Raw genomic sequence first — 17,099 nt, forward strand, 5'->3', positions numbered from 1 at the left:
GTTGTGAGTTTACCTAGGAGGCTGGTTGTTGTTGGAAACATGGCGTCCCGGTGCAGCCTCTCTACTCTATTTCCTATCCAAAGTCAGCTGGATTTCGCCCTAGATGACGCTACGACCCAAGAAGAGAAAGAAAAACTTGTTTACGAGTATTTGAAAAAACTAGACGAGAGAGAGGATCTGAAGATACCCGACTTCCAGCCAGGTTAGCCCATATTACAGCTTTAGCTCGCTTAGCAGTGCTGTCCCTCTGACAGTGGCAGCTGATCCTCAGTTTGACTAGAGTTTGCTAACATGCCATTACAGGACTCGACATGCTCATATAGTGTGGAAACTGAGTGGTCAGGATTTCTTGGTATTTGAATACTTTTCAATATGCCTTTTAACCACAATTGTTGTAGTAAAATAGCTAGCTTTCTCATGTACTCCCAAAACAGCTGGTGACAGTCACACAGAGAGGAAGTTATGTCAAAGAGATAAAATTAAGAGCTTCTGGTTTGTGTAGGTGTAACTTATTTCAACAAGTGCAATGTTTCCTGTGTTTTGTTGCAACACTGTTTCAGCTATGTTCACAATAGTTTGTATCAGTCACATTCCTCTTATCCATGTTATACTTCCTTCACTTTATTCTATGTTTCGACAAATTATCGGCCTGTCCGATTATCCGGCCGATATTTGGTATTTTGCCCTTTATCCATATCAGCGGTTTATTTTAATGATTGCCGATCATTAAAAAAATAATTAATTAATTAATTAATTAATTATATAGTGTGTGTGTATTATACTCAACCAACACCAGGGAAGGCAGTCTGCAATACATGCAAAGAGAGTGTGAGCATGGAAAAAACTTTTACTTTGTAAAACCTCAGGGAGCTATTTGTATTCATTAGTTTTTTTTTTATTTATTTAAAATTTCACTGAGCTTTGTAAAAAAAAAAAGTTTCTGGGAACTTGCTGTACATAATGTTGAAAGTTTCTATAAACATTTGCTAAAGGCATTTAAACAAAGTTTTGTGTTGGAGTTTGTTATATTCCAGATTCTAAATCTAAATTGACCCATATTTTCTTAAAGTTTTTTTCTTTTATAACAGTAAGTATGGCATAATCAGGAAGCTAAAAATCTGTAAAAAAAAAAAAAAAAAAGCATGAGAATGCAAAATATTATCATCCTTTTCCTTTCTCTGTTGTTGTATTTGTCTCTTTAAGCTCCCTACCAATAAAGCCCAATTTGCTTTGATTTCCAGGTCTTCCAATTCTGCACTTTCGATGTCTTTACATCATTTTGGCAGCATAGGGGAATAAATGTAACGGCAATGCAGTGACACTTGTTGCTTTCATATAGTAAATTTGTGACATCACAACTTCATGAGAGTCCTGGCGGCTCATTTAAAGGCACAGTTTCTACAGGCTGTGTTCATTTCTCTGTAGACTGAGTGTTTTGATACTTTCATAGTATGTATGTAGCACATATAGCTACTTCATAGTAAAACACCTATATTGAAATCTAACTTTGTACAATAAAGGACTGTTTACTACAGCATAAGATTAAGAAAAACTACATAACAGCTGTCTTCGGTTGCTGCTGTCACTAGTGCACCAAATAATATCACTTGTTTTGGATCATTGTTTAAAAAAATAAAAGTGTTGCTATTGCAGTTTTCAAATAGAGTACCGTAAAAAAAAATAATTACTTGAGGTGTCACCTCAACAGTTTGGTGCTTAGGTACTGAGGTATGCAGCATGTTGGCAATATCTCATCACACCAGTAGGTGGGGATCTACAGTAGAACATTAAACAGCAAAATAAACATTACTGTACCATATTAGATCTGAACTGAGCTCCAAAAACAGCTCTTCATCACTGCATAACAAACAAAAGTTTTAAATGTTTGTCTAAATCTGTCGATTTAAGCCAGTTTTGATTATATAGTTTTGGGGTTACTTTTGCTGGCCTTGCCAAAAAGTGGTCAAAAGCATATACTTTTGAATATAATTTTGTTTTTGTCACTGCAACCACATGCTTGAGCCATTCATTATAGTATTTTGCAGAAATGTATCTAATTTCTCCCCTTTTGCATAGTCAGAGAAACATTTTAAGATATACATTATGCAACAAATATTCATTTTACTTGATGCCATAATCTCATTCTCATGTAGACCTTTAAATGAATACCAGCCCAGTGTTAGACCACACAAATAAGAAAAGATTTGTGGGGTAATAGGGGTCGCCTTTACTTTACTTACATATTAAAACATTTTCGGCACCAGACAAGGCCTGTTATCTTTCTCCTGAACAAATAACATGCAGGAGAGCTATTTATTCTTTCTCCTACTTGGTCTGTGCTTGCATCATTTTTAAAGTTCAAGTGGGATTAAGAATTATTCTTTCTAAGGAGATATTTCAAAGCAAGGCAGCAAAACAAGTAAAACAAAGACTTTCAGAAAGGCTTAAAAAGTTATGTGGAGAGAAGAGAATTATTACCTCATGCTAGATTTTGGTGCTCAGTATGCTGTTAAATTTGAAAGGAAATGTATCAGTGCCCGAAAGTGTGACAGACATTATCAGGCACAATCTAGAGTGCATGTGAGGTAAGTGTAAAAGAAAAAAAAACTTATCCAACATGATCTGAAGCTACAAATATTAATTTCTGGAATTTAATAGCTTAGTAACACCTCTGAAGCTTTGAGCACAGTCTTTGATCCATCAGCTTTTTTTACTTCCATATGATATAAATGCGGTATCAGACCAGACACAAGGGCACTGTAAATTGTTTCCCTGTGCTGTAACTAAACATAATTAATTAGATGACAGTCCAATTTTCCACTCTGTGATTTGCTCCAGGCTTGGAATGGCTCAACACGGAGGGGCCTCTGTCTTTGAACAAGGAGCTGGCTGGTAAAGTGGTGCTTCTGGACTTCTTTACTTACTGCTGCATCAACTGCATGCACATCCTGCCTGACCTGCACCAGCTAGAGAAGAAGCACTCTGCCAAAGGTATGTTCTTACATTGGCTTTATAGCTGCAGTCGGCATTGGGTGAATTGATCTTAAAGGGGTTGAGAGATGGGTAAGTAGGTGAGTGTAGGGTAACAGTATCATGCCTCACATTTCATGTAGCTAATTTACAGTGGAAAAATGTTAAATTTTACATCTAAGTGAACCTTAATGACGTGGAAATGTAAGGCACTCTCCCCCAAGGTGACTTCTCATAATGCTCCTACTATTAAAATAAACAGTTAATAAAGCTGCATTGATAATATTTATTAGGGCTGTCAAATGATTCCTTTTTTAATCGCGATTAATTGCATAATTTCAATAGTTAATCACGATTAGTCTCATTTTGTATTTAGGTTTTCAATTTCATTATTTCAGTCCATATTGACAAGGCGAAGCAATTCTCACCAGATTGTTCTGATTAGGAATTAGATGACAACAAAGACTGAAGGGGACTAGCATAAAGTGGGCCTGTTTGTGAAGGGGAGACTCGTGGGTACCCACAGAACACATTTTCATTCAGATATCTTGAGGTGAGAGTTCAAGGGACCTCTGTAAAATGACCATGCCAATTTTCCATTCCCAAAATTGAGCCGAACTTTGGAGCATTAATTAGCCCCTTTTTTGAGCATAGCGTAGTTGGTACCACTGGATTCTCAGGTCTTCTAGTTTCTTGATACCATATCATAACTTCAGCTATAAAACTCAGCCCAGTACAGACTCTTTAAGACGGGAAAAAAGTGAGTGTTGTGTGTTTATATGACGTAAATGTTTTCAACCTTTTGACATCTCCTACTGTCCCCGCTCATCTTTGCCAAGAAACAAATCCAGTCGCAGCAACCCCGCACAGGTCAGATCTATGCAGGGGCGCTTCCAGGACCTGAGGGCGTTCGGGGCTTCGGAGATCCTCCCATGGCACTTTCTTCAAAGAAAGAGAAAAGAAAGAGTTCTTTTATTAGTCCCTGAGGAGGAAAATCAATTTTTTTTCACCTAGTTGTCATTTTAGAGATTACACACACGCAGTCAAAATAAAGACACTTGAACAGGACATATGTTTTATATTTGCTATTGGAGAGATGGCAGTCTACACAGACTGAACTACTGCCACCCTGTGTACAAGCTCTATTTTTGTGCTTATTTATTGGGCACCTTATTTACATTCAAAGCACAAAAAAAAATCCTAGTGTGAATCTTTTTTTTTTATTATAAAATACAAAATGGTCAGAGGGCCAACCAGCACCCTGTTGCAGGGCAGATTTAGCTCAGGGGTCAAAAGTCTAATATCACTGATTTGGCAAAATCAGAAAACTGGGGCACCTCATGTTTGTCTTCTGTTTTTCAGGGCTTGGTTTCTCACATGCTCACTTGTGCATAATTCTAAAAGCAATTGTACCAGATTGTGATAAAAAATACCCTAACCAGCAACACTTTTTTTTTTGTCTCTCAATACTTTGACCCTTCTACCCTGTCTGCAACACTCAGCCTCGAGCCTATTTGGTTCTCCTGGAGATGTAAATGTTTGAAAATGGGGAAATGGGTCAGTGATTTCATAAAACAGCTGGGCAGTAAACATTACGCAAACAGGAGTGAATAGTGTATTTGTTTGGGACTATTTTCAGCCATGGATTAATAGAGATTTGGTGCTCTAGACAGTGTGTGTGGGACTGGCTCAAAATAGAATACAGTATTTATGTTCACAGAACATATCATTCAGCGTATCAGTGTGTGTCATTGATGTGTTTTAAAGTTAGGAAGTCTTTTGTGGCTCCGTAGGGCATGGAAATCTAATAACAAACAAATGTCACTTGAATCAGTGTCAGCTGGGGTTGAAAACTACAAGTTTGAAATAAAAAATAAAGAAAATCTGGGGTGCTGAGTAAGACAGAAGTGACTAACCGACTTCTGTAGCCTGCCCCTGATCTCCGCTTGAGGCGAGCAGCCGAGCCATAGTGGCCTCACTTTGACTGTGCTCAGTGTAAACAAAAGAATGATTAGTCTCTGTCCAGTGCTTGTTAAAGCTGTGGGCTAATTAAAACAAGTATCTCGCTGTGGCGAGTTACCATTCATTTTCTCTGTATGTTGAATGGATGACAAATAAATAGATGAAACAGAATGACGATTAGTCCAAGTTTCAGTTAAGTGATGTTCCTCCCCTGCCAAATTATTTAAAGAATAACACTTCTGAAACGCAGCATTCGCCTGACATTTTAATATATCCCTTCAAACTACAGTGCGTGACACAGGAGCCTAGCAGCAGCCTTGCAGGCCTCACTGAGGGAACACATTTCTACCTGTATCTTATTATGTGTTACGTCATGGGACGTGTAAGTTCACTGGGGCAGAAGAGCTGTAGTACATCAACTCGACTTCTCTCCTCCTCTTGCCCAATAGCATAAGGACCCTTATCTCAGCTATGAAGAGACAGTAACTAAAAATATTTTCAAGCATGTGCATACAGGCCCCATAATTGTACCCGGCTGTATTCCACTGTATGTCTCTTTATATAGCCACTCCATGTAAAGTGTAATCACATCCGACTGATTCTGTCATCCCGCTGGCCCTTCAGGGGATCATCTGCGCAGCTTGAAATTCAGTTGCGAGCCAGGCAGGACGCAGAGCACACACACTGCAGCGCCGCCACACATTATCTCACTCGCCTTATCTTTGGCACCACTATGGGTACATTCTGTTTGCTGCTCTGGTCAGTGAGGTGTGGGAGCCACCCTGTCCAGTCACTCCCACAGTCCACCACCCACCCACCCATCGTCGCTGCAATCTGTGCTGCTACTATACTGCTTGGCAGAGGCCATGGGTGATGAAATCCACTGCAGATGGTCTGAGTTGGAAGGTTTGGAACTGTGTGTTTTAACGTCTGTTGAGGGCGGCTCAATGATGTGAGTTAAAGGAAATGTCCAGAGCGAGGGAGGGCTTTTGTTTATTGTCATAGGAAGCATCCTGTGGTGTTGTGCTAAAAAAGAATGAATGAAATCTAAATTTACATAGCAAAACTTTGTCTCTTTGGTGCCACCACAAAGAACGTGCATGAATTAGAGCTGCAACGATTAAGGGATTAGTTGTCAACTACTAAATTAGTCACCAATTATTGTAGTCAAAAATATCAGTTTATCAATACACATAGATTCTGAATATTTGAAACTGTTTTAGTGCTCATTTACTGTTGTATCGATCAAACAGCAGCCTCTGAGACTGAAATGTGAAGCCAATGATGAAGTGCCAAAAATTACAGTTAATCAAATGGCTCAGTCCCAGTAGAGTGCCTCTGGAATAAGTCCTAAAACTCGTTAATAATTCAATGGGTTTTGAATGGTTTTTTTGTGAAACACCAGCTGAGGGTACTTTCATGTTTTGATTCATATGAAATGCGTCAGTTAATACCCCATTGTGAGCTCTGCAGCTTCTATGTGTCTGATGGCAGTCTTTAACAAGTGGCTAAGCTGCACCAAACATGGCTTTACAGCCTTGTTGTGGTGGCGAGGTTAAGTCGTGCGACCATATAACTTGGGCTTTTTACCTCTGCGATTGCATTTAGGCTTCAAAACTCCAAAAAGTGTTCATTTTTAAAGATTATCTTGCTGAATGAAACCTTTAAGTATAATAAACATTTTTTTCCACAAAGCTTATTTTTTTGTCAGTATCCAAAATCCAATGAAGAAATCCTGTAGGCTTTTTGGCAGGAACGAGGGCAATGCTAACTTCTGGCCTACAGAAAAACGCCATCCCCGGGGCACTCTATAGACACCCATGTTAAAGTCCCAACTTTACAGTAGAAATAAACATGTTTACAGCCTGAAAGAAAAATGGTTTTGGTCTGTATATTTTAACATTCATCATTACTTAACAGTTTAAAGAAAGTTACATTTGTTGTGTACATTTGCTTATCTACGGTATTGAAAAATAAGCAACTGAATGTTGAATCTTACTTTTGTTTTAGTTACTTTTAAAAGGAACACTGTTCACACATAAACCGAAAAAACAGAACCTTCTGTTTCCATTCCTCTAAGGATCATTGTTATTAATAATTATTTTTTGATACCGTGAAACCATGATGTTTTCTGAGATGGATATCAAACCATGAAAATCTCAGATTGTTGCAACCCTAATACCTACATATTCTTTGAATAATTTAGTTGAACTTAAAAAGTTCAAGTTAAACTAAACTAAAGGTTCAGTCGGTGAATATCAACTCAAAGGCTGCCGAAGTGTTATAAACACTCTACCTTTCGGCGGACTATCCAAATTAAGTTTTGCCTTTGTTTGACATTGTTATATTACAGGTTTAAACTCAGTGCCTCATGACAAGTAAGAGTACCACAGTACAGAAAGGAAACTTATTAAGATGTTATGTAAGGCTGCTTCTGGATACATTTTATTACCAAAACAGTGTGTTCAAAAGCATCCCACAAACATTTTCCACTGTTTTAGGCAATGCGGTTGCATAACATTTGAACCTCTGTTTGTTCTTGTCAAAAGTCACAAATTCTAACCAATCCCTGTCATTTCCTGTACAAGAGGGATAGTGTTCGTAGTCTTTGATGACTGCTGCGATTAACTTACAGGCCAGAGGGGCTAAAACATTTCTAGGAACCTCACTGAGGCCCACATTATGTTGGAGGGTCACTGTTAACAAAGCAAGGCGGTTGAGGTTTCCAGTTGAAAGTCATGTCTCTCCTTCGCCCGGATTCTCTTTGATATCTGTGTGTGTTTGTGTCTTGTTCTTGGTCAGGCTTATGCAACTTGTTGACACAGTGATTAAGAGGACAGATTTTACAGATATATTCATGTGATTTACTAGATGGACACACGAGAAAGTAGACAGTTTTGATTGTGAGTTGTCAAACCACTTACTGTTTTATTTTTGTCTTTGTGTCTATATCTGTTTAATCTCCCTCTCAGATGGATTGGTTATTGTTGGTGTGCACTCAGCTAAATTCCCCAATGAGAAGGTAAGTGTTTTCATAGTTCATCATCATTTTACCTCTCTGTGGGCTGCTGCGCTTGTGTGTTCTATCTGCATTTTCATAACTGCAAAGTATCGACAAAAATGTGTAATTTGGAGTGTGATGGAAAACATCATAACCCACTCTTTCCTCAGGCAAGGAATCAAAGCACCAAAGCATTAATCTGTAATGTTACACCAGTGTACCAGCAAGAGACATTTTAGCAGCTCAGATGATAACTATCAGAATGATCATATCTAAAATTATTTTTGTTATCGGCTTAAGACCAGAGACATACTTCATACTTCAGAATATCCTCCTGATATTCTTTTTTTTCTTTTATTCTTAAAGAAGTTTTTTACCAATAAGGCATTAATGCTTTTTTTGAGAGTCTACCTTTCAGCTTTAAACTGTTAAACAGGTAAAGGTAAAACAAACACTTCCAAGGCGTTACCTTGGGCTCTGGCAAATTATAATCAATATTTAAAATAGTTTATTATTGTCAAGTCAAAATTGATTTGTTGCGCACATGTAAGACAATCATAGTTGATCAAAGTGCTTAACAGGCACAAAATATCAATACAGAAGCAAGACAGCAATGAACTTAACAGAGAACAAATTGCAGTACAACAGAAGATAAAGTCAATTAAGATATGAAGCTCAATTTGAGTGTATGCCACCGAGAAAAGTTGGGCCTCGACTTAAAGGTTTCTGTAATTGGAGTGTTTTTATTGGAATAGTTCAGCTATTCCAGAGTTTCAGGGCAGCCATCACAAAGGCTTGGTCATCACTGTTTTTGTGTTCACTTCTGGGAACATTCAGGAGCATCTAATCAGTCGACCTCAGTGCTTTACTGCAGTGTGACAATGTAATAGCTCTGCTAGATAAGGTGGCACCAGACCGTTTAAAACCTTAAAAATGAGCAATAAAGTCTTTAAATAAATCCTAAAATGAACAGGAAGCCAGTGGACGGAGGCCAGTTCTGGTGTTATGTATTCCTGTTTCATTTTCCAGATAGAGGATGAGCAGTTGCCTTGTACTAACTGCAGATGACAAAGTGACAACTGATATTATTTTAACAAAAGGTAAACAGGGAGATGCTTCAGGACCAAGAAAACCAATAGTCATCCAATAAGTGAGGTTGTCCAAATATAATAATCTGTCTTATTTTCATGTATATTGAGAAGATTTCAATTTATCCAAACTATGATATCATATAAACAGTTCAGCAAAGGTGGTACAGAATATTTGCTATTTTTCTATAGGCAAATAGATCTGCATATCATCAGCAAAGCAATGAAAAGGGATATTATGTTAATTGAAATTGAACCCCAAAGCCAGCATATACAATGACAATAGGATAGGGCCCAAACGGAGCCTTGAGGAACCCCAGAAGTAAATATGACTACACCTTAACAATGTTCGCTGAGGCGAACATAGAAATGCTTCTATCTGTCAGAAATGACTGCAACCATTTGAGGACTGTAATGCCTACAAAATGTTTAAGGCGTGATAGAGAGATACTGTGATTCAGGGTGTCTATGCTTGTCTCCAAACCTTCAAAGGTCCTGGACAACATCCGAAGCGCTGTGCTCCGCTATGACATCTGCCACCCAGTGGTGAACGACAGTGAGGCACATCTCTGGCATGAACTGGAGGTGTCCTGCTGGCCCACACTGGTCTTACTGGGCCCACGTGGCAACCTGCTCTTCTCCCTAGTGGGCGAAGGCCAACACGACAGGATGATGCTTTTTACTGACAGTGCCCTTCGTCACTACAGTGAGCAGGGTCAGCTAAAAACGCACACAGTGGGTATCAAGCTGTACCGAGACTCCCTGCCACCCAGCGTCCTGTCTTTTCCCGGGAAGGTGGCCATAGACAACAGCAAGAAAAGACTGGCCATAGCAGACAGCGGGCATCACCGCATTCTGGTGGTGGCCACCACTGGACAGCTGTTATACATCATAGGAGGTAAGAAGTAGGAGAGAGTAAGACATCATTTTTGAGTCAGTAAAGTGGGAATTCAATGGGTTAAACACTAAAAAGTTCCTCAAATGTGCCCTTTTAAAAATAAGAAAATACATGTTCTAAAATGTTCTAATTTAAGCGTGAATATTAGATAAAAACAGAGTTTTGTTTTTGCCTTGTAATAATTAGAATATGCATAATTTAAACTACAATATTTAAAGGGATGCTTTGCTGACTTTCAGCCTGCTTTGTATCATAATGTTGGCTAGTATACATAATTGAACTGTGGTAACCCTCCCTCCCCCCCGTCTCACCAGTACCCAGATCTCCTTGCTTACTCCCAGCTCAAATCCGCTGATGACGCGTTTTGCTTGCATTCTGCCATTTGAAGGTTTTTTTTCCTCTGAAGCAAAAGGAAATGCCACAGCCCTTTAGTTCTGTTTTCTCTGGTTATCTAGCACCAAATGTAAATGTATTTGTGGCTTTCTATTGCATAGACAGCTCAGTTTAATGGAAAGTCCATCTTTCCAGCAGTAAAATATTACTTTAAGCATTATTGATATTTCTGGAGCTACATGGCAGACTGTGTTGTCCCGAGACCAACAGAGAGTTTGGCAACAGCAGGGACTAGTACACACTGGGGACTGGCACTGATCTAAGTATGGACTAAATTGGGGGGAAAAAAAACGCAAGATTTGTATTATTGTTGTTGGGTGATCCCTTTTATCCCTATGCACACACAGTATAAGAAAGTCGAACATTTATATTTGCCAAAGAACTTTAAAGTCATCAAGCCAATTTAAGATTATTTTTACTTTAAATATTCTTTAAATATTTGTTTTTGTTCTATTTCACATGGACCTGAGCACATTTGTTAGTGCACTTTAAGCGCATGAGATTAAAAATCAGTTATAGTGAGTCACAATCTTAAGTAATTAATCCACTTACAGAAATGAGAGGCCACCTATGCTCCAGCTGTAAAGGGATAAGTAAGCCTGTACAAATCTTTCGTATTAGTAATCAGAAAATTGTCAGTCATATCTTTTTTTCTACCACAAATTTAGGCAGGGGAGATAAAATGCCTCAATTCAACTCTTGTGTTAAATGAAAGATAAGTGAATGTGTGAGGAACAATTAAAACTGCTGTTGCTGGGTAACCTGTCAAGGTCAAAAATGTTGAGTCACATAAGACCAGGGAGAAATGTTAAATACCTGAACATGCAGAGTCTGAAAAATTCCCCTGCAGAGCTCTAATATGACAGAAAAACATGCACAAAACATAAACTTATCTGTCATCAGAAAATGTATCATGTTAAGTGTTTCAGTCTTTTCATCTTGGCAGAAGAAACAGCCTCTCTGCCTTACATATGGAAAAAAAGATTTAATTTCAAGGCTTAATATGAACTGTAAATGAGATGCAGTAGTGCACACAGACTTCTAATTTTCATTGCATTATCACCTCTGTTTCAGGGCCTAAAAGCGGACGCCAAGATGGCGACTTGTCCGAAGCATCCTTCAACTCTCCTCAGGGCGTGGCAATTAAAGGGGACACTGTGTATGTGGCTGACACAGAAAACCACCTCATCCGAAAGGTAGTACCATGAATTATCTCTTAAATTAAATTTGAGGTCAGTTGATGTAAATTTGAACCTTTCTGCCCATCTGTCTGTGTTTCAGATTGACCTGTCAGAGGGAAGAGTCAGCACTCTGGCCGGTGTCGGTGCTCAAGGCACAGACAAAGAGGGAGGCGCTATGGGACCTCAGCAGCCCATCAGCTCTCCTTGGGATGTGACTCTTGGCACTGCCGGTGAGTGCTGCGGCGCGGACAGACCAGAACTTGAAAGGCAAAATTTAATTGTCTTTCCCCTCTATGCCTGCCCTTGCTCTCATCACCTACTGTTTTCTTTCTGGTATACAATCAATAATTCTCAGGAGAGAGAAGTCAGTATAACCCTCCTGTCTCAGATTGCCTGGATATTTTTAGGTCTCACCATTTCACAGGTAACAGTTCAGTTCGACTGAGGTGAAGGTAAAGGCGGGGAGATCTATAAATGACAGGAAGTGACTACAGCCCACCTCCTTAGAAAAAACTGTGGTGATTACTGTTAGAGGGATTGTTGCATATTTAGTGCTTAATTAGAGTGCACCCAAAAACATACACATATCCATGACAATTTTATGGCTCTTAGTAGTGCTCTGTCAAACTCTACATTTTACATTCATGTAAAATAGTAAACAAGCTAATGGAGCTAGCGACAGATCACAAATGAGCAACAGCATTTTTTGCAGGGACTAGATATCAAGCAAAAGTCAGAGACTGCAGCACATCGACTTGCTGTGAGCTGCAGCTGCTTGTATCAAAGAGTAGCATGAAAGTCAAGAGAGTTCACTCCGCAGCAAAATCTGGAGGCCAAAACATCCCAGAAGCACACTGCACAGCACACTTACTTTCAGAAAACAAAAAATAACCGCTCAACTTGAAGCAATTTCAGTCGACTGAGAGATCTACGATTGATTCAAATCTCTGAATTTTAAAGGACAGCCCTAGCTCTTAGAAATGAAGGTACAAAGAGCCGTGGCTGATGGGTTCTAGCACAACCCACAACAACTATGGTTCACAATCATGTTTTTGGAGGGTAGATATTTTTGTGAAATCACCACTACTACTTTAGTGGAGCAGCACATTTGGGAGACGAAACTCTTTTCCAATTTAGAAGCGAATACAAAAATCCAGTCAGCGGGTATCCAAAAGAAAAAAAGGAAAAGTTTTCAGCAGATCTAGCAGTATTGTAAACCATGAAGTGCAAAGAACTCTTTCTCCATGAAAGGGTCTTTGGATAAAAGGGGTTCTTCATAAAAATCTTCATCTTTCAAAGATCCCTTGAACCCACGAATACAAATGGGTCTGGGTAGATCCTTAGTCCGTATGGAAGAATCCCTACTTATAAGAGTGTAGGATCTCATTCATAGGGAACATTCAATAAACCTCTTTGCCAGATTCCTTCATTTAGTTCCACTGAATCATTTTGAAGCTGAAAATCAATAATATGATTAAACTATGCAAGTCACAAAACTCTGTGAGGTACCTGACAAGGTCTTTCATATTCTCACAAAGTAATCTCAGACCTCCAGTTCCAGCCCTCTAAATGCTTGGCTTTTATTATTTTGCCTTAGGCATTCAGAGTTTCTTTATTATTCATCTTTTTGTAAAGAAATATCCTGAATCTTTCAGACCTTTTATATCTAAAATTTGAGTGTATGTCTTGTGTTGTCATCAGGCCTTGTTACCTGTGGGCATGGCACATTCAAGATCAGTCAGCAAAGAACTGTCAAACACAGAGAGGTCATAAGTCGCTACTGAATGTTGTTGCTTAATTTAGCAATACTGTTTTGCTCTCCAGGCTGGTAACCATTGAAAATGTTTAATACAAGGTTATTTTGCACAGCTTTAGCATTAGTTTGGTCATCAAGATGAATATATTTACAAAATATGGAATAATCGATTTGCATTCCTCACTTAATGAACATACTACAAGCCCCTATTCACAAGTTATTCATTTGGTCAAATTGTAATTTTTCTAAACATAACAAATTAATACCAATTAATTTCTGTTTGTTTTTTTTCATTTTATAACTGCATCAAAATATAGTATTTTAATGATAAAGGATTTCGAATAAACAATTACTTACTCTAATGCCATCTGTTCTCCCAGCAGGTGACAGGTATCTGCCGCAGGTTAATATTTATTTACCATAAGGCTTCTTTTTCAAGTCTAAGGGCTCTATCTTACCTTCATAAAACAGCACAGGAAATTATTTTTTACATTATCTAAAATGTGAACATAGCAGAGAGCAGAGCAGAACTGTTGTCCGACTCCCCCTTGAGGGAGAAACTGTGCACATTAACACACGAGAAGAAGCTTAACTTCACTGATTATTTCAGAAGCGTTTAGCACTAAGTTCTGCTTCCTGTGTAAGTCTTTAGTTTTGCTGCTTAAATGTCCCACAATATTTGCTGCAGTGACATTACTGCTCTTAATGCGCCACTCAGCAGAAAATTGCTCACCCCTCCCATTTGCCCAATTTATCATATAAAAGCAATGCACAGGTGCAGGCAAACATGGCTTTTTACCCTTTAAAAGCTGGTGTGACAATCCTTTTCTTAGGCTGCGTTCATGTTCAGACTCCTCTCACAGGCTATATAACCCTTTGGAACTTAAGAAAATCGGTTTGATTTTTTTCAGAAACGTAGGGGAAAAAGGAAATGCATTACAAACTGCAAAAAAAAATAGTAAAGGTAATGGAGAAAATGACCTGAAATTTCATTTTAAAAGTTAGTTTTAAAAGTTTATATATGCAGTGTGTATATACATTTTATGTAACATGTAACACTTTCTTTTTCTGCACTAACTTTGGGTCATTTTCTTGTTTTTTTTACTTTTCTTTTTTTCTTATGAGGTAATTTTCCTGTAACTTTTTACTAATTTTGTTGTTATTTCTTGGCCTTGTTAAGTTGCTTGTTGCCTTCTCCCCGTGTTTTTGAAAGAAATCAAACCAATTTGCTCAGGTTTCAAAGGGTTCATGTTGAGCTTAAAACACCTATGATTAAGTAAGGGACTTATTTTGCAAACAGATTAATGCAATGTTTATTTAGCGAAAAAATGGAGTTGGAAACGTTGGTACATTTTAGTTTGAATTATTAATCATAGTGACTCTAAAGTATTACTTCTCGAGGGCCATTAGGGCAAATGTTTTAACACAGGCTGTAAGCAAGACATAATCAGTCATAGTTAGATTCTCTACACAGCTTGACACAACACCGCTGGTTTGCACATCACCACATGGTCTGGGAATATGTGATCAGACCTTTAACTCCACTAACATTGTCCTCTGAGAGTACATCCAAACACTCATTGCATATTCATGATTTATCCACCATGTGGATGAATAATTAACTTGACCAAATCAAGAGGACCCTACACCTTTTGAACTGTAAAGAACCACAGTGACATTGATGCTGTCAGATGTTTCTGTCAGTCTGCCAGATGTGATCAAGAAGGCTTGAGCTCTGAGCTGCATTAAAAATACAACTGAGAGTCTGTAAGGGTTGTGTATTTATCATGATGACAGCATTGTCTCCGCTGAATGCATCTGAGGCTGCACATGGCCTTTGTCAGCGAGGCTGCCGTCACTTAAACCTGCAAAGCTGCTTTTCTGACTCATTTCTGGCACTCAGCCTTCACCAAACAATCACAGCTCTTTCTAGGCTGCATAGATACTTCTTTGTAATATAAGTCTGAAAAATCTGAAAGCACTTTTCAAAATCTGAAAGCACTTTTCACCTTTTAGTACAAAAAGTTTGTCCTGAAAGTTTCCTGGTTCTCAACTCAAAGAGTGTGGTTTTTTGTGTGTCTTTGTATGTGCGTTTCATTTGTATGTGTAGGCGGTGCTGAAGATAACGTGCTGTGGATAGCCATGGCAGGGAACCACCAGATCTGGGCTTTGTTCCTAGCGGATGGGAAACTGCCCAAAGGAAGGTGAGCAACCAACACATGACCACCATGACCACTTGGCAGCAGCCACCTTTCTAAGCCACTAACAGTGGTGGAAGCAGCTAAGTAAATTTACTCAACTAATGTACTTAGGTTTGAATTTGATGTACTCGTACTTTACGTAAGCATTTTATTTTCATGCTACTTTATACTTTTAGCCCACTACATTTCAGTGGGAAATATTTAAGTTTTTATTTAACTACATTTATCTGACAGCTTTAGTTACTTTATAAATTATTTGTTTTAAATAAAAACATAAGGAGGGTTTATGAAATATGTTTTTTTATATAAATAAAACTACCAGAAAGTTTATACACGTACAGCTGCAACAATTTGTTGATTAGTCAATCAATCAATTTACAGAAAATTAATGGCCAACTATTTTGATGAACATTGAAAGTCTTTTCCTATTATTATTATTTTTTTGTGTTCCTCTTCTTGTATTTGGGGTCATTTTAGGGGTGTTTTTTTTCTATATTTTAAATTAAAAGTGTAGGGTGTTTGTGGGTGTAGGTGTGTCTATTTTTTCATAATTTTAATTTTGTATGTTTTTGTCTTTTTTGCATATTCCTACTTTTTCTATAATTCTGAGGATTTGTTTTCCTATAATTTTGAGGTTGGGGATGTTTTTTTTCTTTTTTTAACAATTTTGAGTTTTTTGGGGTGGATTGGTGCATTGGGTAGTTTTCCTTGTCATACTTTAAGTACATTTTTCTGATTATACTCACTTTTACTTAAGTACTATTTTAAATGCAGGACTTTTACTCGTAACGGAGTATTTTCACAAGGTGGTGTTAGTACTTTTAAATAAAGGATCTGACTACTTCTTCCACCAATGGCCACTATAACTAAATAAGCAAATAAAAATAATAAAAGGTCAAATGAGCTCCATATATCCAGCAATATTTTGAAGTATTTTGTTTTTGTCTATTTTATAATGTTAACAGTGAGTCCAAGGCGGGGACGTGTGTGCGATGGGCAGGCAGCGGCAACGAGGAGAATCGAAACAACGCTTACCCCCACAAGGCTGGCTTTGCTCAGCCTTCAGGTTTGGCTTCAGCCCCAGAGGAGCCCTGGGGCTGCCTGTACGTGGCCGACAGCGAAAGCAGCACTATCCGCACGCTGGCACTGAAAGATGGAGCCGTCAAGTTACTGGTCGGGGGAGAGAGAGACCCGCTGGTAGGTGTGCAATAGTTGATAAATGGATGACTAGATGGTGGATGAATTTATAACTGTGTAAATAGATTTCTTCGCAATGTTTCTTACTTCTACGAGATACATTTAGTTTACTCTGTTACATTATTATGATCAGATAGTTTGTGACAATTACTTTAAACAAACCAGCCACAGAGAGCAAGCACTCAGTGAATCCCAAGTGGCTTATATGAAGTATTTCACTGCTGAAAAGTTGGCCTTTTTATAAAACTTGGATGTCTATGCAGTAGAAGGAAGCAAATACTTTTGAACTTTGTGCTAAATGGCCAAAGAAAACAGAGAAAAAAGGACGCTTTTGCTTAAGAAGTAGAAAACCTATAACTTTTAGAATGCAACGTGCCGCACCTCACACATGTGAAACAATGGCGGCCAGCCGGCAAGAAACTCACATTTTGTTTATTATCAGACGCTGTTTT

The 17,099-nt window shown here is 38.4% G+C and overlaps 1 protein-coding gene across 1 annotated transcript in view; it reads left to right on the forward strand.

The window, feature by feature from the left end:
- Nucleotides 1-17,099, forward strand: part of nhlrc2 (NHL repeat containing 2) — a 27,426-nt gene continuing 10,327 nt past the window's right edge. Inside the window, exons 1-8 of the mRNA XM_042508143.1 lie at nt 1-202; nt 2,839-2,991; nt 7,905-7,954; nt 9,514-9,919; nt 11,387-11,508; nt 11,594-11,723; nt 15,360-15,453; nt 16,416-16,647. Coding sequence (XP_042364077.1) covers nt 40-202; nt 2,839-2,991; nt 7,905-7,954; nt 9,514-9,919; nt 11,387-11,508; nt 11,594-11,723; nt 15,360-15,453; nt 16,416-16,647 — 1,350 coding nt within the window. The 5' untranslated portion in view covers nt 1-39. The remainder of the gene's footprint in view (nt 203-2,838; nt 2,992-7,904; nt 7,955-9,513; nt 9,920-11,386; nt 11,509-11,593; nt 11,724-15,359; nt 15,454-16,415; nt 16,648-17,099) is intronic.

Source organism: Plectropomus leopardus, chromosome 19 (assembly GCF_008729295.1).
Source record: "Plectropomus leopardus isolate mb chromosome 19, YSFRI_Pleo_2.0, whole genome shotgun sequence".
Lineage (NCBI taxonomy): Eukaryota > Metazoa > Chordata > Actinopteri > Perciformes > Serranidae > Plectropomus > Plectropomus leopardus.